The sequence below is a fragment of the Stegostoma tigrinum genome, chromosome 5, assembly GCF_030684315.1.
Source record: "Stegostoma tigrinum isolate sSteTig4 chromosome 5, sSteTig4.hap1, whole genome shotgun sequence".
NCBI lineage: Eukaryota > Metazoa > Chordata > Chondrichthyes > Orectolobiformes > Stegostomatidae > Stegostoma > Stegostoma tigrinum.
In genome coordinates this window covers 20,609,777-20,637,327 of record NC_081358.1, presented here as the reverse complement: position 1 = coordinate 20,637,327, position 27,551 = coordinate 20,609,777, and the positions used below count along the sequence as shown (strand labels likewise).

The 27,551-nt window shown below is 44.4% G+C and overlaps 1 protein-coding gene across 9 annotated transcripts in view; it reads right to left on the bottom strand.

Moving 5' to 3' along the window:
• LOC125451546 (lethal(3)malignant brain tumor-like protein 4) overlaps nt 1-27,551 on the bottom strand; it is a 290,557-nt gene that overhangs the window by 168,678 nt on the left and 94,328 nt on the right. For all 9 annotated transcript variants that reach the window (XM_059645844.1, XM_059645843.1, XM_059645845.1 and 6 more), the window contains 2 exons: nt 13,491-13,642; nt 9,513-9,589 (listed from right to left, as the gene is read on the bottom strand). In XM_059645844.1, coding sequence (XP_059501827.1) covers nt 9,513-9,589; nt 13,491-13,642 — 229 coding nt within the window. The remainder of the gene's footprint in view (nt 1-9,512; nt 9,590-13,490; nt 13,643-27,551) is intronic.

Genomic DNA, 27,551 nt, shown 5'->3' with positions numbered 1-27,551 from the left:
TGATATCAAAGTTCAGCCCAGGAACTTGCGCTGAAGCAATAGTGTCAACTTTATTACAGCATGTATGCGCAATTATGTCATGCAAGATTTCTGTCAGTTTGTGAATTGAGACAAAAGTCTTCTTTTCCAACCGCTAATTAATGCAACGAAGCCAATATAAATGGCAAAGGGCATCCAATGGATTTAATCAAATAAGTGGCAAAATAAATAATGATTACATTGTATTTTACAATTTTAAACATGAATATCAAATACAATATGCATATTTAGTGATGAATTACATCAATGACTTTTCATTTAATAATTAAGACCAGTTTCAGGAGAAATTTAATTGTAGTTGAGTAAAACAACATTGCAGGTGGGATCACGTCAAACATGTCTGGCAGCAACGTGACATGGATTGCTGAAGGCTGGAGTGGAATGGGCTGCTGAAGGCTGGAATGGAATGGGCTGCTGAAGTCTGAATGGGACTGTAGCTGCAAAGAAGGAAATGTTGGACTCACGCTGTGTTGTCTTTTTTTATTTTTTATTTTAGGTTCACGAAAATTATGCCAATTCATGTGGGTCATGTAAACTTTTCACTGTATTTTGTATTGAATACACGCGGCAATAAATGAGTCAAAAATCAATAACCACGGCAATGTATAAATCAAACCAGGCAATCACAGCGACTTTGCTCCTTCAGAAGACTTCAGGCCCACTATATTTACACCAATTTAAAAACTGAGTTCAATATGTAGTGAAATGGCGGGGATTAAACTGTCAATTTCTGAATTACTCATTCATACCTTTAAATCATTAGTGACCACGAAATTATAGCAAAATATAATAGTGGGTCTCAAATGGGTATTTTCCCTTACAAATTAGCAGCAATGTCTTTTCAATTCTTGGCAGAAATATACATGCAGCAATTTACAACAATCTACTTTCTGAATCTAACAGTTTTACGGTACATTACCAAGCTCTCTTTGAAATGGCAAATATTAAATACATCAATGTCCTCAAAGCAAAAGCAACTAATATATTTACTTTCAATAGTATGAATAAAACATTCCCTGAATACATATTAGAATAGATTCATCAAACTAAATTGGACATTTCATCATTTACACTTTCTAATATCTGGAGATTGATTGCAATGTTCTGTTTATTATCAATCACCAAAGTCTGTCACCCCACAGATGCTGTTCTTCTAATGAAATTATTTCACCACATTCTGCTTTCATATTTCTGGTATTTGCAGTATCTTATCCCCTCTCTGTTTATTCTTGAAGCTATCAAAAAATTCAGAAAGAATGAAGAATTTCTACATTTCAAAGTTGTACCTTCACTGCAGCACAGGAAAAGAATATCTTAACAATTTTATTTGGGGCCTTTACAATGTACAGTTACTTGATGTGCTCATTAGGCTAATACGTGGAACACTGGAACTACATATTCTACTTGCAACTATATTAAGAGATAATAGGAACTGCAGATGCTGGACAATCTGAGATAACAAAGTGTAGAGCTGGATGAACACAGCAGGCTAAGCAGCATCAGTGGAGCAGGAAGGCTGACGTTTCTAGGGCCTAAACCCTTCTTCAGAAATGGCTAGCAGTTTTGCAGGAAGGTGGATGGGAGGAGGTGTATTCTAGGGAGCTGTAGGAGTCGGTGGGCTTGAAATGGATATCGGTTTCGAGGTGTTTGCCTGAGATGGAGACAAAGAGGTCCAGGAAGGAGAGAGAGGTATTAGAGATGGTCCAGGTGAACTTAAGGTTGGGGTGGAAGGTGTTGGGGGAGTGGATGAACTGTTTGAGCTCCTCGTGGGAGCATGAGGCAGTGCCAATGCAGTCATCAATGTACCGGAGGAAAAGGTGGGGTTTGGGGCCAGCGTAGGTGCGGAAGAGGGACTGTTCCACGTGACCTACAAAGAGGCAGGCATAGCTTAGGCCCATGCGGGTGCCCATGGCCACCCCCTTTGTCTGTAGGAAGTGGGAGGAATTGAAAGAGAAGTTATTGAGGGTGAGGATGAGTTCAGCAAAGAGGATGAGAGTTTCAGTGGAGGGGAACTGGTCAGGCCTGTGGGACAGGAAGAAGTGGAGGGCCTTTGGGCCATCTGCATGGGGAATACAGGTGTATAGGGACTGGACGTCCATGGCAAAGATGAGGTGTTGGGGACCAGGGAATTGGAAGTTTTGGAGGAGGTGGAGGATGTGGGTGGTGTCACAGACGTAGGTAGGGAGTTCCTGGACTAAGGGGGAGAAAATGGAGTCGAAATAGGTGGAGATAAGTTCGGTGAGGCAGGAGCAGGCAGAGACAATAAGTCAACTAGGGCAGTCAGGTTTTTGGATTTTGGGAAGGAGATAGAAGCGGGCGGTGCGGGGTTGTGGAACGATGAGGTTGGAGGCTGTGGGGAGAGGTCACCTGAGGTGATGAGGTTGTGGATGGTTTGGGAGATAATGGCTTGGTGGTCGGGGGTGGGATCATGATCAAGGGGACGGTAGGAAGTGGTGTCGGAGGGTTGGCGCCTGGCCATTTCTGAAGAAGGGTCTAGGCCCGAAACGTCAGCCTTTCTGCTCCTCTGATGCTGCTTGGCCTGCTGTGTTCATCCAGCTCTACACCTTGTTATCTGCAACTGTATTATATTGACTGTCCATTGTATCTCATTCACATCTTAAGTTGCTTTATTTAACGTGGTCAAAATTATACACAGTCACATTCCATATCATTTCAATAGAAAAACTTGTTTTTGCTGGTAGAAAAAGCAAGGTGCGTAATATTATTGCTTCAATCACTTCTGGTTTCCCTTTTCTTCCTAAACTATTCTTCAAAAGGCCTAAACTGAGGTTTTCACAAATGGCTTTGAAGCTACTCTTTACTGATCTTTCAGCATACTCTTTCCACAGCTGCAGGGGCAATTTTGACTTTGGACAAAACAGTAAGCTGATAATGTCCAACCAGTGGTCAATGGTACATTCCCCTGGTTTTATTTCATGTCAGTTAAGCCTTAAGATTTTACAGGTCATGCAGAAACCCATTTTCAGAAGGCTTGAGTTGACTCAGGAGCCAAATCTGCTCTGAGCAGGGATATTTCCAGCAACAGGAGGTTTGAGCTCAAATGCTGCAATTCTCAGATCCACTTCTGTACAGGTCAACATATTTTAAGATAGGCGGCAGTGGAGGTATCACACAGCCCATCCATCTTTCATCTATTTAGGTCACTAAGTCTCAACTTATAGTAATTTAAGAGATAACATAGTGTCGAGCTGGAGGAACACAGCAGGCCTGGCAGCATCAGGGGAGCAGGCAAGTTGATGAAACTTTTCTGAAGAAGGGTCCCAACCCAAAATGTCAACTTGCCTGTTCCTCTGATGCTGCCTGGCCTGCTGTGTTCCTCCAGCTCCATACTGTGTTATATCTGACTCCTGCGTCTGCAGTTCTTACTGTCGCTATAGCAATTTAAGAGCCTGACTCAGATCCAAAAACAATTTACCACAGCTGATAGGGGCCAATGCCAGGTGGACATCCCAGCCGCTTTTACTTCACTGGGCTAAGCAAAGGGAGGGATTTACTTTGAGAGTTCGCTGTTGCCATGAGCTCCTCTTCCTTCGGGACTACCTGCCATCCCAGCAGCAACCATCCCAACACTGGTGGGACCAAAGGGCTGCCAAACATTCGGATTGGCCACTGGGAAGACTGGAATTTCTCCTGAGATAGAGTAGAAGTCTTGCTTCTCCGAAAGCAACAGCACATTTAACATTAAATGGCTGAGGAGCAGCCGGTATCAGAGGTTGCTTTTTCTGTTGATTTTTTTGGTGGCCTGGAAACTTGAGCTCCGAATTTCTGCTCCGACACAACACATTTTGCCTTCACGGCAGTTTTGGGATGGAAGAAGTAATGTAGAGTGCGATCGCAGGAATTGAATCTGAAGGGTGGAGGCTCAGCAAAGTTCATTTCTGTCCTTTGACACTGTGGGGGAGCTGAGAGGAGTACGATTAGATGATTACCTGCCAAATTTGCATGTGGAAAACATCTGCGGTGCAAATCAAACCTAGGTCCATCATTCACAACATAAAATTTGCATGTTAGATGCTTTATATGTATTTTTGAAGCAACTGAAGTACCAGGGATCGAACCACAGCAACAGTAGTGGAACTTCTAACTTAATATTCCATGGGATACAGTAAATCAAATGAATTTTTATCTGCACTTCACATTAATAGGTTCCTGTCAAAAAATAGCTCCCTTCTGATTCAAAGCAATAGACAGAACCAAGAGTAATACAGCATAGATATACAGCAGGGCTATAGTGCTCTTGTTGAAGAGGCACTTATGAATAAATACATAATGTATCAACGACACTATCAAAAGATTTATATAAAAGATAGCATTTAAAAGCTGCAATAACACCTTCTGTTGACCTGCATGAGTTTACTTAAGATACAGTGAAATGTTGAAATCCATGGTTACTACAGATAGAAAACTGCTGAGTTTTATTACTAAGAATCCACAATGCTGAGCCATGTAGAACACCGGGAACATGAAGCATCATGCGTTTTGCAGCAATTTTTAAAAAGTGGGTGCAATGGTCCCACAGCTGTGAATACAGAAGCAGCTTTACCGTGGATTCTGACGCTCTTCCTGATGTGTTGCGTATCATTCTTGTTGATTTCATTCCATTCTAGTTTTTTGCTGTCTCATTCAGTGTCCTGATCATGTCTTAAATTTTGGAGGTAATGGCATTCAGTAGGACCTCCAGGTCCCTGCTGCAAAGCAGGGTAATGTTTTCCCCTTATCTGGGGCAAATGCTGGAAACCAAACTGGGTAGTGACCATCACACACAAGAGCAGAAGGAGGCCAGTCCGCTCATCCTGATTCGCCATTCAATGAGATCATGGCTGATCTATAGAGAATCATAGAATCCCTACAGTGTGGAAACAGGGCCTTCAGCCCAACAAGTCCACACCCATCCTTAGGGCATCCCACCCAGACCCAAGCCCCTGTAATCCATCTAATCTCTCCAGTCCTGAACACTATGGGCAATTTAGCATGGTCAATCCACCTAGCCTGAGGAAAGCCACACAGACACAGAGAGAATGTGCAAACTCCACACAGACAGTTGTCTGAGGGTGGAATCGAACCTGAGGCAGCTGTGCTAACCACTGAGCCACCATGCCGCCCTCTGATAAGTCTAAAATCAGTTTTCCTGTCCTTCCCATGAATAACCCTTGATTCCATTATCAATTAAAAATCTGTCTATTTCAGCATTGAATATACATAATGGTACATGTCAACATTTCTCTGTGGTGAAGAATTCCACAGATTCACAACTATCAGAGAATAAATTCTTCCTCATCTCTGTCCTTAATGTACGATCCCTCATTCTGTGATTATGCCCTCTGGTCCCAGACTGTCCCACAAGGGAAAACAACCTCTCAGCATGTGATTCCAGATCTGCAGCAAATAGCCTCACCGTGCCTAGACCTCTAATAATCTTTTATGTTTCAGTAAAGTCACTGTTCATTCTTCTATCTTCCAATGAGTACAGGGCCAAAATACTCAACCTCTGCTCAAAAGACAGACCCTCCATACTTGGTACCAGCCATTGAACTGCCTCCAATGCCAGTGTATCTTTCCTTAGATAAGGAGCCCAGAATTAGTCAGGGTATTCCTGCTCTGGTCTGACGAGTGCTTTGCATATTTTTATTTAAGCCTCAGTACTTTTGTGCTCCATTTCTTTTGAAATAAAGCCCAACATTCCATTTGCCTTCCCAATTACTACCAAAGTTGGAAGCAAAGTTATTTGAGCGATTCAAGGGCAAGTACTGCGAAATCCCTCTGTTTGGTAGCTTACTTCAGTCTTTCACCATTTAAATAATAGTCACCTCTTCTATTCTTCCTGCGAAAGTGCATAAACTCATATTTTCCTATGTTATATTTCATCTGTCCAGACTTTTTCCCCCACTCACTTAACTTGTTCATATCACGCTGCAGACTCTGTGTCATCCTCACAATTTGCCTTCCACCCATCTGTCCTGGTGCACAATAGGCTTTTAAACATGGCATGAGTGCAAGGTGCACTCATGAATTCTGGGATAACCGCTAGCCATAATAAATTGTTCTGGGAATGATATAAAATACAAATTAGGGCATGATAGAGCGATGAAGAGGTTAGGTGCCTAAGGAGGTACCTGTGGCACGAGATGGCAACAACACTCACTGGACTTAGCGGTAGAAGCCCTCCAAATATGTGATGCAACTTGGACTGAGCCAAAAAAGGTAATAAGAATATTAATTCGAATTCTGAATTGAAATTGAAGCTTTTTTCCCCAGTTATAGTAGTGCAGCTGCTCCATTTAAGATCAAACATTAATATGGATGATCAGTTTTTTTAATTTTTAGGAATGATTTGCATTAAAATTGGTTACATTTTGATTAAAACATAGCAAATCAAGTACACCCCGAATAGCTCTTCTATACTGATGCAATCTGAGAAATACACTTTACTGTACTGGTCTGGCAATTCCACTTCGAACAGTGCCTGGTTTTCAAAGATCAGAAGGTTATTTTCCATGATTCAGTGTTCGCAAATTTGAAATGCGCATTTTGATGCATTTCCAAATTGAAGTTGAAATGCTGATAGCCAATCATACACGTACAAATAGAATAAATAAAAGTCAATTTAAAGAATGGATTGCAGCATTCAGTATTCATTTAAACAGCATGGAATATTATGCTCTTTAGTAGCTAAACATACTCCAGGACATTTTCCAGCATGACAACTTAAGATTAAGATATTGCATTTGGCATGATTGGAGAACATTGCTACATGAAGTTATATTTTAATAAATTGCTTCGTGATTGCTGTTAATATAATGCCAAATTTAACCAAACATGTTTTCTTATTTGGGCCATAAGCTCAGCACTGTTACTACATAAGCTATGTTATAACTTTTTACTTTAGTGAATAATCATGTTCTAAGTTCACTGTCTTCTTTTCTTCCTTAAAACCTCATGGTCATCCCCTTTGACCCTGCCAGCTCACATGACCTTGAAACTCCAATCAGAGATACGGTCATCTCGGTCACTTTCTTGCAGTGCTCTCCATCCTCACTCACTGCCCATGCTCTTACTCTGTCTCCTTCTGCAACTGTCCAATGGAAAATAAAAATCCCACCATTCACTTAAATCTGTCCTTGCAAAATCCCAATTCACTGGCCTTTTGTCTTCCATTCTCCACAACATTTTTGATTTTCCACTACTGATTTACTCAATGGTCCTCTCAACTCTACCTCTGGTGCCCTCGATCCCAGTACAGGTATTACATTCTCACCTCAGTTATTCATCCTGATATGGGCCTGATCTGCACTCTCTTAAATCCAAACGATGCAGATTTCTAAAGATACAGCAGACTTGATTTAGCCATCCATTGCAGATCGGAGTAAACCACAGAAATCACGACCAGTTCCCACTCCCCAGCAGCCTGCTAAAACTGCTCTCTATTCCAGGATTGGCTTGGAATGCAAACATGGCCCACTGCTTCTTTTTCCTATAGCAAACCTTTCCTGGTTCCCGTGTTTGACAATGTTTGTAATGGTTCACTCTCCTCAGATGTTGCTTTCTTCACCTTCAAATCTGCCCTTGTCACCCTGGTCATTCATTCTGCAGTGGGCCTCATCTGTGTTCTCTTCAATCTGAAGGATGCAGATTTGTTAGGGTTTGACTTAGCCATCCATTGCCACTTAAATCCTCAAAAACCCTTCTCAGAAATCCTTGAGTCCAACATCCTTGCAAGCCAGTGATCCATCTCTAACCTCCTTTCCCACCACAAAGCCTTAAAGATGTTGTCACCTCCCAAGCCATGGCTTTTGATGTTTTTAACATTAAGATAATGGAAACACCCAGTTTGAAGGGCGAGTAAGGAGAACTCAAGTAATTATCATTTATTTAATAAAGTGAGAGTTGGAAGCAAGAAAACACTGAACAATGGGTGGTTCTTATTTGAGTTTCCTCATGGAGAAAGCATATCTACTGGTGTCTCCATAATGGATTTGAATTATCCACACATTGCCCACAGTAAAATGGCAGAACTGAAGATAGTTAATTTAAACCTCTACTTGGTATATCTTAGGTGTGCCACACTGCCATGGAAATAGATTGCAGGGAGACTTTTTTTTGCTTTGAGTTCGTTGTGTGATTTCTCAGAGTTTGGGAAAGCTGGGCAGCAGCATTGAACAAAGCAGTGAATGTGTCTGCAATGATCTTCACAGGAGCAAAAGTCTACATAGGGTGCTTCCCAATGTTGGAGGCACTGAGTAAGAAACCACTGAAGCCCATGCTTGAGCTAACCTGTCTACAATCAAGAGATACTTACGAAGAGTTCTCTTGCTGGATTCTGGTGGAACTAAACAAGGAAATTTCATACCTCAGGTATCAACAGAAATTACGAGGGATGAAAGTCAATTTTTAAGAGTTGGCTACATCATTCTGGCTGTTCCTAGCAGTAAAGAAACATTCAATGATGTATGAAATATAGGGAGTTTTTTAATGGAAATAAAAGTCACATGAGAAATGATTTGTTGAAAGTTTCGAGTTTAAAATTCCACTGTTTACAAGATATGGAGTGTCGAGTACTTGCTTTGCATAATGCTGGTTTTCATATAAAAAATGTTTGGTTGTTTAGGCTGTCATGTAAACCTTTCAGTTACTCATTGGAAACTTAAATTACTTGTTTCAAATTACAGGTCTCCCTTGAAATCATAATACTGGAAAGTTATTCCATTCAACATGAAATTGGTGAAAAAAAATGCCTGCATTTTGCTAGTAGGGTGATTGAGTGAGACTGCCTACCCGCATTTTGCAACACCCTTTGAGGCAGTATTTATTAGTTCTGTATTTATATGTGAACAGAAATTGAACTGATTGCACCAAATTATTTTTATAATTATTGGTCTCTGCGATTGTCTACCAGTACAGTTGTGGGGTTTTGTAACATTACAGCCAGCAATAGGGGAAACATAGAAAGCAGCTCACCATACACTTCTTTCAGCGATAATGAGAAGGCAGAAATACTGATGCCTATGAGAAAACTGCTTGACACACACCAGCAATTGCATCAGATATTACCATAGTCTGGGAAACGGGTGTCACTTTACTCCAAGTAGCAACTGAGATTTTGATTTGTTGTAAAAACCAAAAGGACCTGACCCGAAATGTTAACTCTGATGTTTTCTTCACAGATGCTGCCAGACGTGAAGTTCCAACAACTTCTGTTTACGTTTTTGATTAAGTGTGTTGCTATTGTCAGTATTCATGATAAAGAACATTTTCTTCTCAAAGAAACAGAGACTTCCAAACAATTGCTGCCAATGCACTCATCTTTAGTAGATAACCATGCCTGTAACTTTACAGGAATTACCTAAATGACAACAAAGTTTGAAGGTCTAAACAACTGCAATGCTTATACCCTTCTTACAGTCTATTATTAACCTGATTTCAGAGAACTGTACTGAGTATATTAACTCACCCACCTTGGGGAGGAGTAAGGGTCTTGCCTTGTTCCTGACACCAACCCACTGGATGAATGTATGGACTACTCGCATCACACCTAGAAAAGAAGGAATTCCCATGTCAATGAATGAAAACATTCAATAATGTTTGAATACAGCAAGCTAACACAAACAGCATAGATGATTAGAATTTGGTGTACAGCTTAATCAGATCTCTTCTAAAGTAAACACAAAATTCTGGAAAAAAAATGAGTTGCAGAGTTCAAACTGATGTACATATACAGATGAAAGAAATACTGCATTTTTGTGGATATTACTTGATTGGCTTGGATAGTGCTTAAATTAAACTTGTGGAAGTGAGCAGCAATTTATTGGCGTGGCTAATGGGATATGACCAAGATTTCACTTTCCTGACTTCCACCAATTCCAAGCGGATGCTATCTACAAGTTTGCTGATGACACCACCATGGTAGGATGGGTATCAAACAACCATGAGTCGGAATATAGAAATAAAATAGAGGCCTTGGTGGTGTGTTGCAATGAGAACAACCTCTCTCTCAATGTCGGCAAAAAGAAAGCAATGATCATTGATTTCAGAAACAAAGGAGGAGAACATGCCTCATCTACACCAATGGAGCAGAAGTTGAGAGGGTTGAGAGCGTAAAGTTCCTGACGATAACTGATAGCCCGGACTTCCCAAGTAGATGTGATGGCCAAGAAGGCACAACAACAGGCGGCTCAGGAAATTCGGCATGTTCGTGAGGACACTCACCAACTTTTACACATGTACCGTTGAAAGCGTACTGTCCAGGTGCATGATGGCCTGGTACAGCAACTGCTCTGCCCAGGATGGTAAGAAACTACAGAAGGTGATGTGCACAACCCAGACCATCATCGAAGTCACACTCCCATCCATGGCCTCCATTTACACGTCACTGCCAACGTCACTAAAGACCCCTCACACCCATTAACATCATCCTACAACCTCTTCGATCAGGCAGAAGTTACAGAAACTTGAACACATTCAGCAGCAGGTTCAAGAACTGCTTGCTCCCTGCTGTTATTAGACTGATGAATGGACTGTCTAACTTCATATGTTGCTGTTAATGCTGTTCTTGCCCAGCATGTGTGGTGTAACCTGTATGCCGTATTCTGTCCATTTTTTTAAAAACCCTATGATCTGTACATCCTTGCTTATGATGATCTGCCTGTACTGTTTGCAAACAAAGCTTTCCACTGCATGTAGGCAAGTGACAATTAATCAAATCAAATTCAATAAACAATCAAAAATCTGGAACTCAGTCTTGATGTTATTCATTGACACAGTTGCTACCACATAATGGGGTCAAATTTTCAAACTGAGACACTCAAGAAGAAGAAATTTCTCCTGATCTCTGCCTTGATAAAGAACCCCATTTTGAAACCACATTCCTACACTTCCAGTTCTAGACTCCCCCACGTAGGAGAACATCTCTCAGTGTCCACCCTATCAAGTTCCCTCAGAATACTGCATGCTTCTAGAAGGCCACTTCTCACTCTTCTGAATTCCAAAGGCTATAAACCCTTTCCTCACAAGAGAACTCCTTAATTCCAGAAATCAGCCAAATAGATCTCCTCTGAACTTAATCTGTACACTCTGCTGTCTACATACTTAAAGTGTAACTCTGACTGAACCCTCAGCTATTCCCTTATCTTTGTTCATTGATGAAGTTTCGCTTACAGTTCGTCTGCACTTTTAGGGAAATATATTTTTCCCATACGCTGTTAAACACTGTTTGAAATACTACCCATTGCTGTTCTGCATTGTCATTTTCTGATATTATTTTCAGCTTTTTTTCCAAGTTCTGTTGTTAGGCCCTCAAAATTAGTTTCCCTCAGTCTGGTTTTCGACATAATTGTATCCTTCCTTATCATCATCTGAATGGTCACTACTACATAGGTGTTCCCTACTTTTGTATTCTTCTCTTACCTGCTCTGGTTCATTCTGCAAGAATAACATCTAATAATATCTCTTTGGTTCAAAAGGATCCTTGCACAGATTGTAGGAACTCCACTCCCTTATTCTCTTTATCCACTGCTTCTGTCCAAATCATATTCGAGCAGTTAAAATCCACCATGGTTGTTATTCTTTGCTTTTTCACTCAAATTCCTAATTTTCTGCCCTTTGTCCCCGAACTCCCTTCCACAATTTCTGTGCACCGTAGATGGCATCTATGAGTGTGATCGATGTCACCTTAATGTCAACCTATTTGGATTCTCTTTTAGTGTTGGTGATAGAGGTATCCACTTTGCCAAATACCATTATGCTGTCTTGAATAAGTACAGCTATGATACACGGTGCATTGTTTAATTCCTCATCCTGATTTTTCAACAGCCATATCTCAGTACTCCCTACTCTCGCTGGTTCCTCCATACACATGATTTCCTCCCTATTTGATTTTATTAAGGATATAGCCTGCATTGCCACAAACACATTTTCATAGAATCATAGAAACCTGACAGTGTGGAAACAGGCCCTTCGGCCCAATAAGTCCACACCGACCCTTGGAGCATCCCATCAAGACCCATCTCCTTACAACCCACCTAACCTGACCATTATAGGCAATTTAGCATGACCAATCCACCTAACCTGCACACCTTTTGACTGCGGAAGGAAATCGGAGCTCCTGGAGGAAACCCACGTAGACAGGGGGAGAACGTGCAAACTCCACAAAGACAGTCAACCGAGGGTGGAATCGAACCCAGGTCCCTGGCGCTGTGAGGCAGCAGTGCCATTTTAACAGGATTCTGCCCCACTTTACATTTAAGCATCTTTTTAAACTCACATTTGATATCTCTCGTTATTCCCTTGCCAACAAAGTCTTCTTGGAATTCATTCTTCCTTCTTGCCTTCGTCTCCATTTTTGTTTCCATTTCGGTTTATAATCTTTCGTTCGAATCCTTTCCCTCATTTTATTGGTGTGAAGTCTTTGACACCTACTCACAAACACTTTAAGCTTGGCCTGGGTCCCATTCCATTTCAAACAGAACTCATTCCAATGGTACAGATCCTTCCTACCCCAAAACAACACTCAGCTTGCATCCCATGAAAAGTTCCTCTTCTTTTCCAACCCCGTTCTTTGGTGTTAATGTTCATGACCAGTCTGCTCGAATGACAACTTGCTTATGACTTGGGCAATAACTCAAAGATTATTGTCAACATTGGTTTCTAATTGAGAATTTAACTCTTGATATTATGACAGCATGTTCTGAGCTATATTGTTTGTTTGAACATATGCTGTGATGATTGGAGTTACTGCCCTCCCATTCCAAGTTCTTTCTCAGCTGGTATGAGTTATCCTTCATCACAGCACCTTGCAGGCAACTCACCCTATTTGGAACTTCTTTCTCTTCACTACAGAGGACCCTTTCTAAATACCTTTCCAACCCATTATTATTTTGAGGTTGGTAAAGTCACCTGTTGGTTCCATATTTCTATTCAGCTCTGCCTCCATGACATGTATGCATAGATTTAAACAATATTTTGAGCCTTGTGAGGATATACATTGGTAGCTTTACGTAAACATGTTCGCATTTCTTTGATCTTTCTGCCATACTTATCACTCAGTTTTTGTCAATGCCTCTGTAAGCAGTGTTGAGTTTGAGAGCCTAATATTGCATCATGACATTGCCTCAGCCGTCGCCCCTCAAACCAACTCCCATTCATCCTACGCCTGCCTTCATAACCCAGTTGGAGCCACTTTATTTTCCATTTTCTATGTACCCACCCCAATAGCCAGGTAGCTGAAATAGTGTAGGCTGAGTTTTCACAAATACAGCATGCATCTGTTAGTTCGAGCTGACTGACTCCATAGTTTACAGCGAACCCTCTAAGCAGAAAAAAAATCCACCTCACTTGGGTTCCAGGACATCTGTTACATTTTTGATATTTCTAGACAATTGTGTCCAAAATTCTGTGCGATGAAACAACATTCAGAATGATGATAAACAAGTCCTCACCAGTAATCATATGTATCATCCCAGTTATCAAAATGGACCAAAAAGCGATTGTCTATGATATCTGTTACTGTTGCAACGCAGATCAGGGAGGGGTTCTTTCTGTCCACTGCTTCCAGCTTCATACCTACTCGAAATCCTGAAGGAGTAACAGTCTGAGAGACAAATAATGAATATTTTAGAAAATGATGATGTTTGATAACATTTGATATATGAAAGTAATTACATATCTTGCAAAAAATGTGCTGTGCAATAAATAATAATTGATGTCTTTAGGTGCAAATAATTAGCAAGGGGGACACTGTGATAGAATTATTAACAATGGCCATTGCTGCTCATCTCAGACTGACAGATATGTTAGGGACCAAAGTGAAACTGCAGCAAAATAAATGATGCCAGGAGCCTGCATGTCAGTTTGCCTCCTCCATTCCTCATAGAGGACTGGCCCCAAAGGACAGAGGGAAAGCACAGCATCTCTTAACTGGTTCAGATCATTAATGAGGTCATTAAGAACTTTCTTTTGACTCCTAGAAATTTCCATGGGTTGGGCAGCTATTCCTGGAATCCTTGCAGAGCAGGAGAATGCCATCCAGCCCATTGAATCTGCATGAAGAGCATCCCACTCAGATGCATTTCCCACACAATCCCCATAGCCCTCCATTTTTCACGGCTAATTCACCTAGGATACACATCCCGGGACACTACGGAGCAATTTAGCATGGCCAATCCATCTAACCTGCGCATCTTTGAGCGTGGGAAGAAACCAGGGCACCCGGAGGAAATCCATGCAGACATGGGAAGAATGTGCAAACTCCAGACAATCAGTTGCCCGAGGCTGGAACCGAACCCGGGTCCCTGGAGCTGTGAGGCAGCAGTGCTAACCACTGAGACACCATGTGCAACTCCCTGAACCTTGAGAACTGCAGTTGGACAGGACAAAGGCATCCATACTAAAACAGTTTGCTTTGGTTGAAAAAAGCAAAAGTATGGGCAAGAAATACTGAACACCTGTAAAACCTCAATGTCCAACTTTGCACTTCCTTAACCCAAGACCCAGCTCTCCATTTGACACAATCACTTGAAAGGTGAAGATCCTTCCTTATTTTAGAGTTATAGGAAGGATATAATTAAGCTAGGGAGGATTCAGAAAGAAAGAAGGTTTGGGCTAGAAAGAAAGCCTGGATAGGTTGGGACTTTTTTCACTAGAGCATGGGAGGTTAGATAAGGTTAATGGTAGATGTCTTTGCCATAAGGGATGGAGGATGTCAAGATTAGGGGGCATATTTTTGAGGTGACAGGAGAGAGATTTAGAAAAGACACGAGAGGCAAATTTTTTACACAGAGGTGGTTTGTATGTGGAATAAACGGCAAGAGGAAGTGGTGAATGTTGGCACAGTTACAACATTTAAAAGACACTTAGATAAGAACATGAATCGGAAAGATTTGGAGGATTATGGGTCAGCAGTAGGGAGGTAAGACTAGTTTAGTTTGGGGTTGTGTTTGTCACCATCTGGTTAGACTGCTTCCGAGCTGTATGACTCTATCACATCTAAATGGCAGATTCTGGCTAGAGCCTGGCCTACTTCCCTGTTGTCCCACCTCAATTCCTGTAGCCCTGACCATAAAGTGGGCAGATCAGCCTCATGAGTCATTGAGACCCCATCCCATTAAAATCACACTTCGTGGCAAGGAGATTGTTCGATCTACGGGGACATATTACTGAAAGGTCAGAAATGCTGTCACTTCATTGATGATTATAGTTTGGCCAATATCAACTTCTGCCTGTACAGATAGCACTTATTCAGCAAATTTTCTATTTACAATTAACTTCCAATTTACAAAGTATCTCAAATGGACAACCAACTTCATTTTTAAAAATCCACACAGAGAAACTATTAAGGCATGCAAATCCCGCTGCTCCATTATTATGGCTGCAGAACAAGATCACAGATTTTCAGCTTCGCAGCCTTTTGGTCCAAATGTTGATACAAAATTTGCTTCAAATGCACTTTTCAAATACAGAAACTGTGTGTCATGATGCCAAAGCTTACAACAAGGACCAAAGATTGAGAGAAAAAATAATTTTGGTGCATTGTATCGCTGTGCAAAAGACAGATTTACTATTTAACAGCTTCACAACACTGTTTATTTATTTCTATTAGATTGTTGACATTTGCTGGATTCCTTCTCTCATAATCAACAATGCAGAAAGAATAAAGATTAACTTTGGTTTCCAACGAGTGTTTTTTAAATCAAGTCACATAATCCAGTTCCTTATAATCTTAAATGCATTTAGCTATCATGCAATTGTTGCAAAGCCCTTATTGAATGGCAAGATCAAAATGTGCTGCTGGCGAACAGCAAGACATGTAAATCAACCATAATTGAGAGGTTTATTAGTAGTAATAATAAAAGGTGGCTCACAAAAAGGTCCTATTTAAACTGTACAGTCCTCATGTCAGCTCACAATTTGAACTTGGGGCCCAGTCTTAAATACAAAGACACAAAGAAGACGATTCAAAGAGCCATGAGACTGATCCATAGTATCACATCACTTGGCTATGCGAAACAAGTGCAGAAACTTGGACTTGTTTCTTTTTCCAGGAAGCAACTCAGACATAATCTACCAAGGGTGAGAAATAGTCAAACAGTATCGAAAAGACAGGCCTGGAAAAAGCTTTTTAAAAACACCATGAAAGATGTTCAAAAAATTTCAATATGACACAGCATAAATTTGAGGGACAAAAGCTCTGCTTGTCAAAAATATAACAATGACCTGAAACGTGAAGCACCACAAACATTTTTTTCATAAAATGATTTTAAGAGAGTTGTCAGAAGCAATCTGGACAGCTTGGAAACAGATCTTCATGGCTTTGTAAATTAAATGATGAAGTAGCAGATACAACGAATAAGCACAGAGTCATAATTTACAGGGGTTGGTTTCACTCAGTTAGCTGAATGGCTGGTTTGCGATGCAGAGTGACACCAACTCTGAGGGTTCAATCCCTGCCAAGGTTACCACAAAGGATTTTCATTTGCAGTCTCTTCCCTCAACTAAAATGTGGTGATCCTCAGGTTAAACAACCACCAGACATCTCCAATGAGACAGCAGCCTTATGATCCAATAAGACTATTCTGACTTTACCTGACATGATTTACAGTAGAGAAAGAGCATAACGTTCCAGATGACCCAAGGAAAATAATAATGAATCAGTGACAAGAATAAATATTAAAGTTTAATTAAGAAAATAATGGCACAGATTCAAGAGAAATAGATGGGGGCATTGTTGATACCAAACAATAATGTTCCAAATGAAAGCAAAATATCGCGGCCGCTGGAAATCTGACACAAACGCAGAGAATGCCGGAGAAACTCAGCAGGTCCAGCAACATCTGTCGGGACAGAAACAGAGTAAACATTTTGAGTCTAGTATGACTTCTCTTCGGAACTGCCTACCATATTCATAGAGCCATCCAGCACTGAAAGATGCCCATTCCGACCAGATATCCTTAATTACTACGGCCCCATTTGCCAGCTTTTGGCCCATATCCCTCCAAACCCTTTTCTTTCCATGTACCCATCCAGATAGCTTCTAAATATAGTAACTGTACTAGGCTCCATCGCTTCTTCTGGTAGCACATTCCATATACTTACCACCCTCTTCACAAAAACGTTGTCCCTTAGGTCCCTTTTAAATCTTTCCCCTATCATGCAAAATGTGAACTCTGTTTCTCTCTCCAATTATCTTCCCAAGAGCTCCTCACTCAGGAACTGCTGCTTTGAATTGTATAGCACATGCTATTTCACGAAGATGACAGGAGAAATCTGGAATACCTGAACAGTCAGAGATAATGGGAACTGCAGATGCTGGAGATTCCAAGATAATAAAATGTGAGGCTGGATGAACACAGCAGGCCAAGCAGCATCTCAGGAGCACAAAAGCTGACGTTTCGGGCCTAGACCCTTCATCAGAGAGGGGGATGGGGGGAGGGAACTGGAATAAATAGGGAGAGAGGGGGAGGCGGACCGAAGATGGAGAGTAAAGAAGATAGGTGGAGAGAGTGTAGGTGGGGCGGTAGGGAGGGGATAGGTCAGTCCAGGGAAGACGGACAGGTCAAGGAGGTGGGATGAGGTTAGTAGGTAGCTGGGGGTGCGGCTTGGGGTGGGAGGAAGGGATGGGTGAGAGGAAGAACCGGTTAGGGAGGCAGAGACAGGTTGGGCTGGTTTTGGGATGCAGTGGGTGGGGGGGAAGAGCTGGGCTGGTTGTGTGGTGCAGTGGGGGAGGGGATGAACTGGGCTGGTTTAGGGATGCAGTAGGGGAAGGGGAGATTTTGAAACTGGTGAAGTCCACATTGATACCATATGGCTGCAGGGTTCCCAGGCGGAATATGAGTTGCTGTTCCTGCAACCTTCGGGTGGCATCATTGTGACTCTGCAGGAGGCCCATGATGGACATGTCATCAAGAGAATGGGAGGGGGAGTGGAAATGGTTTGCGACTGGGAGGTGCAGTTGTTTGTTGCGAACTGAGCGGAGGTGTTCTGCAAAGCGGTCCCCAAGCCTCCGCTTGGTTTCCCCAATGTAGAGGAAGCCGCACTGGGTACAGCGGATGCAGTATACCACATTGGCAGATGTGCAGGTGAACCTCTGCTTAATGTGGAATGTCATCTTGGGGCCTGGGATGGGGGTGAGGGAGGAGGTGTGGGGACAAGTGTAGCATTTCCTGCGGTTGCAGGGGAAGGTGCCGGGTGTGGTGGGGTCGGAGGGCAGTGTGGAGCGAACAAGGGAGTCACGGAGAGCGTGGTCTCTCCGGAAAGCAGACAGGGGAGGGGATGGAAAAATGTCTTGGGTGGTGGGGTCGGATTGTAAATGGCGGAAGTGTCGGAGGATAATGCGTTGTATTCGGAGGTTGGTAGGGTGGTGTGTGAGAACGAGGGGATCCTCTTGGGGCGGTTGTGGCGCGGGCGGGGTGTGAGGGATGTGTTGCGGGAAATGCGGGAGACGCGGTCAAGGGCGTTCTCGATCACCGTGGGGGGAAAGTTGCGGTCCTTAAAGAACTTGGACATCTGGGATGTGCGGGAGTGGAATGTCTTATCGTGGGAGCAGATGCGGCGGAGGCGGAGGAATTGGGAATAGGGGATGGAATTTTTGCAGGAGGGTGGGTGGGAGGTGTATTCTAGGTAGCTGTGGGAGTCGGTGGGCTTGAAATGGACATCAGTTACAAGCTGGTTGCCTGAGATGGAGACTGAGAGGTCCAGGAAGGTGAGGGATGTGCTGGAGATGGCCCAGGTGAACTGAAGGTTGGGGTGGAAGGTGTTGGTGAAGTGGATGAACTGTTCGAGCTCCTCTGGGGAGCAAGAGGCGGCGCCGATACAGTCATCAATGTACCGGAGGAAGAGGTGGGGTTTGGGGCCTGTGTAGGTGCGGAAGAGGGACTGTTCCACGTAACCTACAAAGAGGCAGGCATAGCTGGGGCCCATGCGGGTGACCATGGCCACCCCCTTAGTCTGTAGGAAGTGGGAGGAGTCAAAAGAGAAGTTGTTGAGTGTGAGGACGAGTTCAGCTAGGCGGATGAGAGTGTCGGTGGAGGGGGCCTGGTCGGGCCTGCGGGACAGGAAGAAGCGGAGGGCCTTGAGGCCATCTCCATGCGGAATGCAGGTGTACAGGGACTGGACGTCCATGGTGAATATGAGGTGTTGGCGGCCAGGGAATTGGAAGTCCTGGAGGAGGTGGAGGGCGTGGGTGGTGTCACGGACGTAGGTGGGGAGTTCCTGGACCAAAGGGGAGAAAATGGAGTCCAGATAGGTGGAGATGAGTTCGGTGGGGCAGGAGCAGGCTGAGACGATGGGTCGACCAGGGCAGGCAGGTTTGTGGATTTTGGGAAGGAGATAGAAACGGGCCGTGCGGGGTTGGGGAACAATGAGGTTGGAGGCTGTGGGTGGGAGTTCCCCTGAGGTGATGAGGTCGTGAATGGTGTTGGAGATGATGGTTTGGTGCTCGGGTGTGGGGTCATGATCGAGGAGGCGGTAGGAGGTGGTGTCGGAGAGTTGGCGTCTGGCCTCGGCGATGTAGAGATCAGTGCGCCATACTACCACTGCGCCACCCTTGTCTGCGGGTTTGATGGTGAGGTTGGGGTTGGAGCGGAGGGAGCGGAGGGCTGCCCGTTCTGCGGGGGAGAGGTTGGAGTGGGTGAGAGGGGTGGAGAGGTTGAGGCGGTTAATGTCTCGACGGCAGTTGGAGATGAAGAGGTCGAGGGAGGGTAGGAGGCCTGGGGGTGGTGTCCAGGAGGAGGGCTTGTGTTGGAAGCGGGTGAAGGGGTCAGTGGAAGGAGGGTTGGGTTCCCGGTTGAAGAAGTAGGCATGGAGGCGAAGACGGCGGAAAAACTGCTCTATGTCCGACCGTAGCTGGTATTCGTTGATGTGTGGTTGTAGGGGGACAAAGGTGAGCCCCTTGCTGAGGGCTGACCGTTCGTCCTCAGTTAGTGGGAGGTCTGGGGGGAAGGTGAAGATGCGGCAGGGCTCAGTGTGGCTGTCTCCTCTGGGGTTGCTGGCTGTGGAGGTTGTGGGCGGAGCGATGAGGTCGTCGGCCGTGGGCGGGGTTCCGTCGGAGGTAGGAGGTAACATCAACGAATACCAGTTACGGATGGACATAGACGGCGGAAAAACTGCTCTTCGCCTCCATGCCTACTTCTTCAACTGGGAACCCAACCCTCCTTCCACTGACCCCTTCACCCGCTTCCAACACAAGTCCTCCTCCTGGACACCACCCCCAGGCCTCCTACCTCCGCAGAACGGGCAGCCCTCCGCTCCAACCCCAACCTCACCATCAAACCCGCAGACAAGGGTGGCGCAGTGGTAGTATGGCGCACTGACCTCTACAACGCCGAGGCCAGACGCCAACTCTCCGACACCACCTCCTACCGCCTCCTCGATCATGACCCCACACCCGAGCACCAAACCATCATCTCCAACACCATTCACGACCTCATCACCTCAGGGGACCTCCCACCCACAGCCTCCAACCTCACTGTTCCCCAACCCCGCACGGCCCGTTTCTATCTCCTTCCCAAAATCCATAAACCTGCCTGCCCTGGTCGACCCATCGTCTCAGCCTGCTCCTGCCCCACCGAACTCATCTCCACCTATCTGGACTCCATTTTCTCCCCTTTGGTCCAGGAACTCCCCACCTACGTCCGTGACACCACCCACGCCCTCCACCTCCTCCAGGACTTCCAATTCCCTGGCCCCCAACACCTCATATTCACCATGGACATCCAGTCCCTGTACACCTGCATTCCGCATGGAGATGGCCTCAAGGCCCTCCGCTTCTTCCTATCCCGCAGGCCCGACCAGTCCCCCTCCACCGACACTCTCATCTGCCTAGCAGAACTCGTCCTCACACTCAACAGATTCTCTTTCCATTCCTCCCGCTTCCTACAGACTAAGGGGGTGGCCATGGGCACCCGCATGGGCCCCAGCTATGCCTGCCTCTTTGTAGGTTACGTGGAACAGTCCCTCTTCCGCACCTACACAGGCCCCAAACCCCACCTCTTCCTCCGGTACATTGATGACTGTATCGGCGCCGCCTCTTGCTCCCCAGAGGAGCTTGAACAGTTCATCCACTTCACCAACACCTTCCACCCCAACCTTCAGTTCACCTGGGCCATCTCCAGCACATCCCTCACCTTCCTGGACCTCTCAGTCTCCATCTCAGGCAACCAGCTTGTAACTGATGTCCATTTCAAGCCCACCGACTCCCACAGCTACCTAGAATACACCTCCTCCCACCCACCCTCCTGCAAAAATTCCATCCCCTATTCCCAATTCCTCCGCCTCCGCCGCATCTGCTCCCACGATAAGACATTCCACTCCCGCACATCCCAGATGTCCAAGTTCTTTAAGGACTGCAACTTTCCCCCCACGGTGATCGAGAACGCCCTTGACCGCGTCTCCCGCATTTCCCGCGACACATCCCTCACACCCTGCCCCCGCCACAACCGCCCCAAGAGGATCCCCCTCGTTCTCACACACCACCCTACCAACCTCCGGATACAACGCATTATCCTCCGACACTTCCCCATTTACAATCCGACCCCACCACCCAAGACATTTTTCCATCCCCTCCCCTGTCTGCTTTCCGGAGAGACCACTCTCTCCGTGACTCCCTTGTTCGCTCCACACTGCCCTCCAACCCCACCACACCCGGCACCTTCCCCTGCAACCGCAGGAAATGCTACACTTGTCCCTAGACCTCCTCCCTCACCCCCATCCCAGGCCCCAAGATGACATTCCACATTAAGCAGAGGTTCACCTGCACATCTGCCAATGTGGTATACTGCATCCACTGTACCCGGTGCGGCTTCCTCTACATTGGGGAAACCAAGCGGAGGCTTGGGGACCGCTTTGCAGAACATCTCCGCTCAGTTCGCAACAAACAACTGCACCTCCCAGTCGCAAACCATTTCCACTCCCCCTCCCATTCTCTTGATGACATGTCCATCATGGGCCTCCTGCAGTGCCACAATGATGCCACCCGAAGGTTGCAGGAACAGCAACTCATATTCCGCCTGGGAACCCTGCAGCCATATGGTATCAATGTGGACTTCACCAGTTTCAAAATCTCCCCTTCCCCAACTGCATCCTGAAACCAGCCCAGTTCGTCCCCTCCCCCCACTGCACCACACAACCAGCCCAGCTCTTCCCCCCCACCCACTGCATCCCAAAACCAGTCCAACCTGTCTCTGCCTCCCTAACCGGTTCTTCCTCTCACCCATCCCTTCCTCCCACCCCAAGCCGCACCCCCATCTACCTACTAACCTCATCCCACCTCCTTGACCTGTCCGTCTTCCCTGGACTGACCTATCCCCTCCCTACCTCCCCACCTATACTCTCTCCACCTATCTTCTTTACTCTCCATCTTCGGTCCGCCTCCCCCTCTCTCTCTATTTATTCCAGAACCCTCACCCCATCCCCCTCTCTGATGAAGGGTCTAGGCCCGAAACGTCAGCTTTTGTGCTCCTGAGATGCTGCTTGGCCTGCTGTGTTCATCCAGCCTCACATTTTACTATATACCTGAACAGTTAGCCCAGTTTCTGTTATCAGGAATAACTTACCTATAATTAAGTAGAGACAATGGGCATGTACTCGAATTGGCTGGATGTGACAAGTTGTGCCTGACAATGTTCTAACTAACATTGCCATCAAAAATGAACCAGGATATTCCCCGGAGATAATACAAAGCAGCTGATGCTTACCGGGACATGTAGCAGAGCAGTGGTCCTGGGGGATTGCATATGGCTGTGGAGTGTCTCTACCTCTGTGTGAGGAGACCTGGATTCAAGTTCTACCTGCTTCACAGGTGTGTAATAACATTTCTGAACAGGGTGAATACAAAATATCTACAGCTATGCTTTAAGGCTCATGTGGTGCAGTGATAGTGTCCCTTTATTTCAGCCAGGTGATGTGGGTTCTGATCCCATCTGCCACAGGCCTGAGTCATAACACTGCTGATTTAACAATGTTTAACAGGCTCTTGTGGTGCAGGAACACAAAGAACTGGGTTCACGCCCTATCTCCTCCAGAGATGGGTTGCAAATCTCTGAACAGGGTGATTTTGAAAAGAAGGGGTTTTTTTGCCAGTATGGGGAGCTATTTAAGGAGGAATTTCTTCAGACAAGGAGTACAGAGTCTGTAGAATTCTTTATTACAGAGTACTGTTGAGGCTGGATCAAGTGAATTTGTGGTTGAGACAGACATTATTAATTACTAAGGGAATCATGGATTACAGGGAAAGCGCAGGAAAATGGAGTTGAGGATTACCATATTTGCCTGGATCTCAACTGAATGGTGGAGCAGACTCAAAGGGCTGAATGGCCTACTTCTGCTTCCACTGTTTTTTGGTCTTTCACTTCCAAAAACTGCTCTCTCTTCCTGTTCTATCATTGATTGAGTTGCCAGCCAATCAGCTGCGGCCATGTGATTTGGCCAACCACACTGAGCAGAGTCAAGTGCTAATAGAAATCTGGTCATGTGTAACATCACAGCTTCACAAAACATTGATGGATACAGCAGCAAAATACTTTCCAAATGTCACAATTATGCCCCCGAGTCCTGGAATCTCCAACGAAACAATCTTTAACATTCATTCTATCAAGTCCCTCAATAATCTTGAACGTTTCAAAATGGTTGCCTTGCAATTCCAATGAGTATAGGTCCAATCTGTTAAACCTCTCTTTATAAGACAATTCCTCCTAACCTGGTATCAGCCTAACGAACACTCTCTGGACTGCCTCCAATGCCAGTATTACATCTTGCTGAAGGGATCCAAAACTGTCCATAGTTTTCTAGCTGTGTCCTGACTAGTACCTTCGCAAAATCTCCCTACTGCTGTATTCCATTCCCTTGCTAATAAAAGACAATATTCCATTTGCCTTCCCAATTGTCCACTGAACTTGGACGCTCGTATCTTGTGATTCATGGGCAAGGTCCCCGAATCTCTCAATTCTGCAGATTTCTGAGAAGTGATAATGTTTAAACAAAAGAAGGAGAACTTAGGACATATCCTAAAAATAAGGGCCAGCTCTTTAAGGAATGTAAAAAGGAAGTGTTCTACATGCTAAGGTAGTGAAAAACTGGGGCTCTCTTTTATTAATGGCTATAATATGAGATCAATCATTAACTTTAATCAGGTTGTCAGTCAATAGTATTAAGGGATATGGAGTGGAAAGAATTAGGTCACAGACTGCCTATGATATCCTTAAATGGTAGAAGAGTCTCAAAGGGTTAAATGGTCCCTGCTTCAGTTCCTTTGTTGCAACAGGGCAACATGCTCAAGTTTAAATTCAAAAACTAATGGATTCAAGATCACAAAGTTTTCCACACACAGAATGGTCAACACATGGAATGGATTAAGAACAGTTTGACTGAGGCATATTAAGAGAAAATTGAACACTGTGTTTGGACAAATGAGTTGAGATAGATCCTTTCTCATTTGCAGCTATCTTAGGGCTGTATTCCCCAATTGCAACCATCTCTCAGTTCTGAATAATTAGCAATACTTTCAGTCTTCTTCCTTTGGCGCAGTAGAAGGAATGATACAGAACAGACGTTGATAAGAAAATCACATTGATGTTCGAGACATCCAAGCTTATTGCATTAAGCCACTTATCACCAACCACTTGCAGAATTGTCATGGTACACAAGCAGGTTTATTCAGTACATCATGACTGTGCTGACTGAGTTCTCCTACCTTCTCCCTGTAACACTGCACATTCATCCTTTCGACTGACAGGTCCAATTCCCTTCTGAATGTTTTAATTGAACCTGCCTCTGCCAAAGTCTTAGGCAGTGCATCCTTGACCTTATTCATTTACTGTGTGATAAACCTCTTGCAGGGAAGTGCACACGTGAAATTGTAAAAGTTCTTATCATCTGAAGCAGACAAGGCAAGACACAAAGCAATCTAAGTAGAAAATTCTCACTCAGAGTCAATAAATTTTCATAGTTAGAGAGGTACAGAGTAAACTTATCCATGAAGTAGGTGACAAATAAACTCTGTTGACTCTTCATTTTGCCTGGGAGCTTCCTCAGGGTTTTATTACCAAATACAAAAAAAAATTGCTTTGACTGTATGATCTTGGCTCAGTCCATTGTGAGAGTCATGTTTCTCAGGCATCCTTCGGAATACCATCTATGCTCTCTACCATGAATTCCTGTTTCCTACCATTAAAAAAATTCCAAATAGATATATATGCATGTACACAGCAAATGGTATCAATTTGACAATTATACTAACAGATAAATGAGTTCACAAGATTAATCATTTAAATTCTAATAACGCTTTGAAGGTTTGACAACTCATCCTGATCTGGGTTTTGAGATGTATATGTTGTTCTCTATCGCATTGACTTGGAATCGAATACTTGGCATCTTGGAATGTGGAATTGGGTGACGAAATGCTGGTGATCAGGTTCGAAGCCTGGACTCCTGGCAGCGATTATGCCCAAAGCAGGAATTGTGGCGGCAACCATGCGGGACCCTGGACCCCTGGTGGTGGCAGTGCCCAGAGTGGGGACCCCTGGCCATGGTAGGCCCAAAGCCTGGACTCTTCGCAGTAGCAGTGAGACGGCAGCAGCTGAGCCAGGATCTCCGGGGGCTGCTCCCGCCTTGCAGAAGGTCTGCAACCATATTCGAGACCCCAATGTGAACAGCTGAGCTCTTATTTAAGTAATTTCTTTTTATCCTTATTATAACTCAAAATGATGCAAGGTTGCGGGAACAAAATACTTTTCACTGCATCTACATGATATATGTGGTAGTTAATCATTCATTCATTCATTCATTCATTCATTACTCGATAGTTCGGTTGTCTTGCTGTTACATGTTGTCATTCAACCACACTGCAGAACCATCACTGCCAGAGTGTTCTTCCCTCACTCTCTTTGTACATGGCGAGCATTCAGCATATTGGCCTGAGCAGACTTCTTTTTATTTGCATTTGTTTCACCATGATCGGAATTACTTTGTACGATCTGGGCTGGTTGCATATTCTGGAAACCTTTCTGGTGTCCAATTATTTGGATTTAGATTTCTGACTGACATTCCCTGCCCAGTACACAGCTTGGTTGTTCTTTACCCGCTTGTTCATTCTTCATCAAAGACAGAGGGGAATGGAATATGCAGAGTGACCTGTGCCTCAGACAGCCTTATAAGCCTTTTGTGCCAAGGCTCATAATCTGTGCTGGTGGTGTAACACAAAAATTAAGCAGTGAAATGTGGAAGTCTTGCTGTGTTGCTCTACACTTCATAATCACAGGTTTGATTATATGGTTCATATGTTTTGCGACATAGTGTGAGCATGGATAGTTGGGGGTGATGGTATTGTGTGCTTTACTTTCTGCTTAATACAAATCTTGAAACAGTCTGTCAATGTATTAAAGTCCATTCTCAGACACTAATTGCTCCGATATACTGTATGGTCTCAAAACATCAATGATGTTTGCACTTACAGGAGTGAAAGCTCCCCCAGGCACTGTGAAGAGATTGGTTGTTAATTTTGTCCAATGAGTGGATGGCATAACATGTGCATGTGGAAGCTATGTCTGTTGTTGGGGTTGTTTGGTTGGGTATCCTTCACATGTGTTTGCAAGTCATTGAATATCCTGATTCGTTCCTGGCCAATTCATATCCAAGCCGTCTTGTGGCTCGAATCCCATGTGGTCTTGGTGTAACATGATACATATCATCTGAGTGTTAAACGTCTGTTATCTGGACTTGTTTGCCCTCAAACATCACTTTGCAATTTGTCATTTGCAACTCTGGAAAGCCAACATGAATGAATTTTCTGTGATACCTCTCGCTGATTACAACTGTTCACACTAGCTCTGGCCAAAGTGTAGCAGATCAAGCACAGGAACACCTTCAAATTCATTGCCTCGGGCATCCCCACACAAATCAAACAGAGTACATTGGTCTTTTGTGATCAGAGATAACGGGAACTGCAGATGCTGGAGAATCCGAGATAACAAAGTGTGGGCTGGATGGATACAGCAGGCCAAGCAGCATCTTAGGAGCACAAAAGTTGACATTTCGGGCCTAGACCCTTCATCAGAAAAGGGAGTTGAAGGGTCTAGGCCCGAAGCGTCAACTTTTGTGCTCCTGAGATGCTGCTTGGCCTGCTGTGTTCATCCAGCCCCACACTTTGTTACCTTGGTCTTTTCATGGCTTGGGTGATCTGCTCAGTGTGTCAAATTTAATCATCCAGGTACTTGGCTTAAATCTCACATCAAAGTCATATCCTTGAAGACTGTTGGTTGATTGACTTGTGTTCTCCACAGTGGGGGGTGGTTTAAATTCCATGAATTGTGGTGAAACAGAAATCAATGAAAACTGGTTGGCCTTCCATTGCTTTCAATATGCATTGACCCAGCTTTTCAGGACATTTGATACCTATGGTTGTGAAAGCTTCTGACTGCCTATGACATGCTGCATGAGGTTAATAATAATGCAAGTTTGGTCATCCTTTGAAATTCGTGCCAAGCTCCGTTGGTTCGGAATTTCATCGGTGT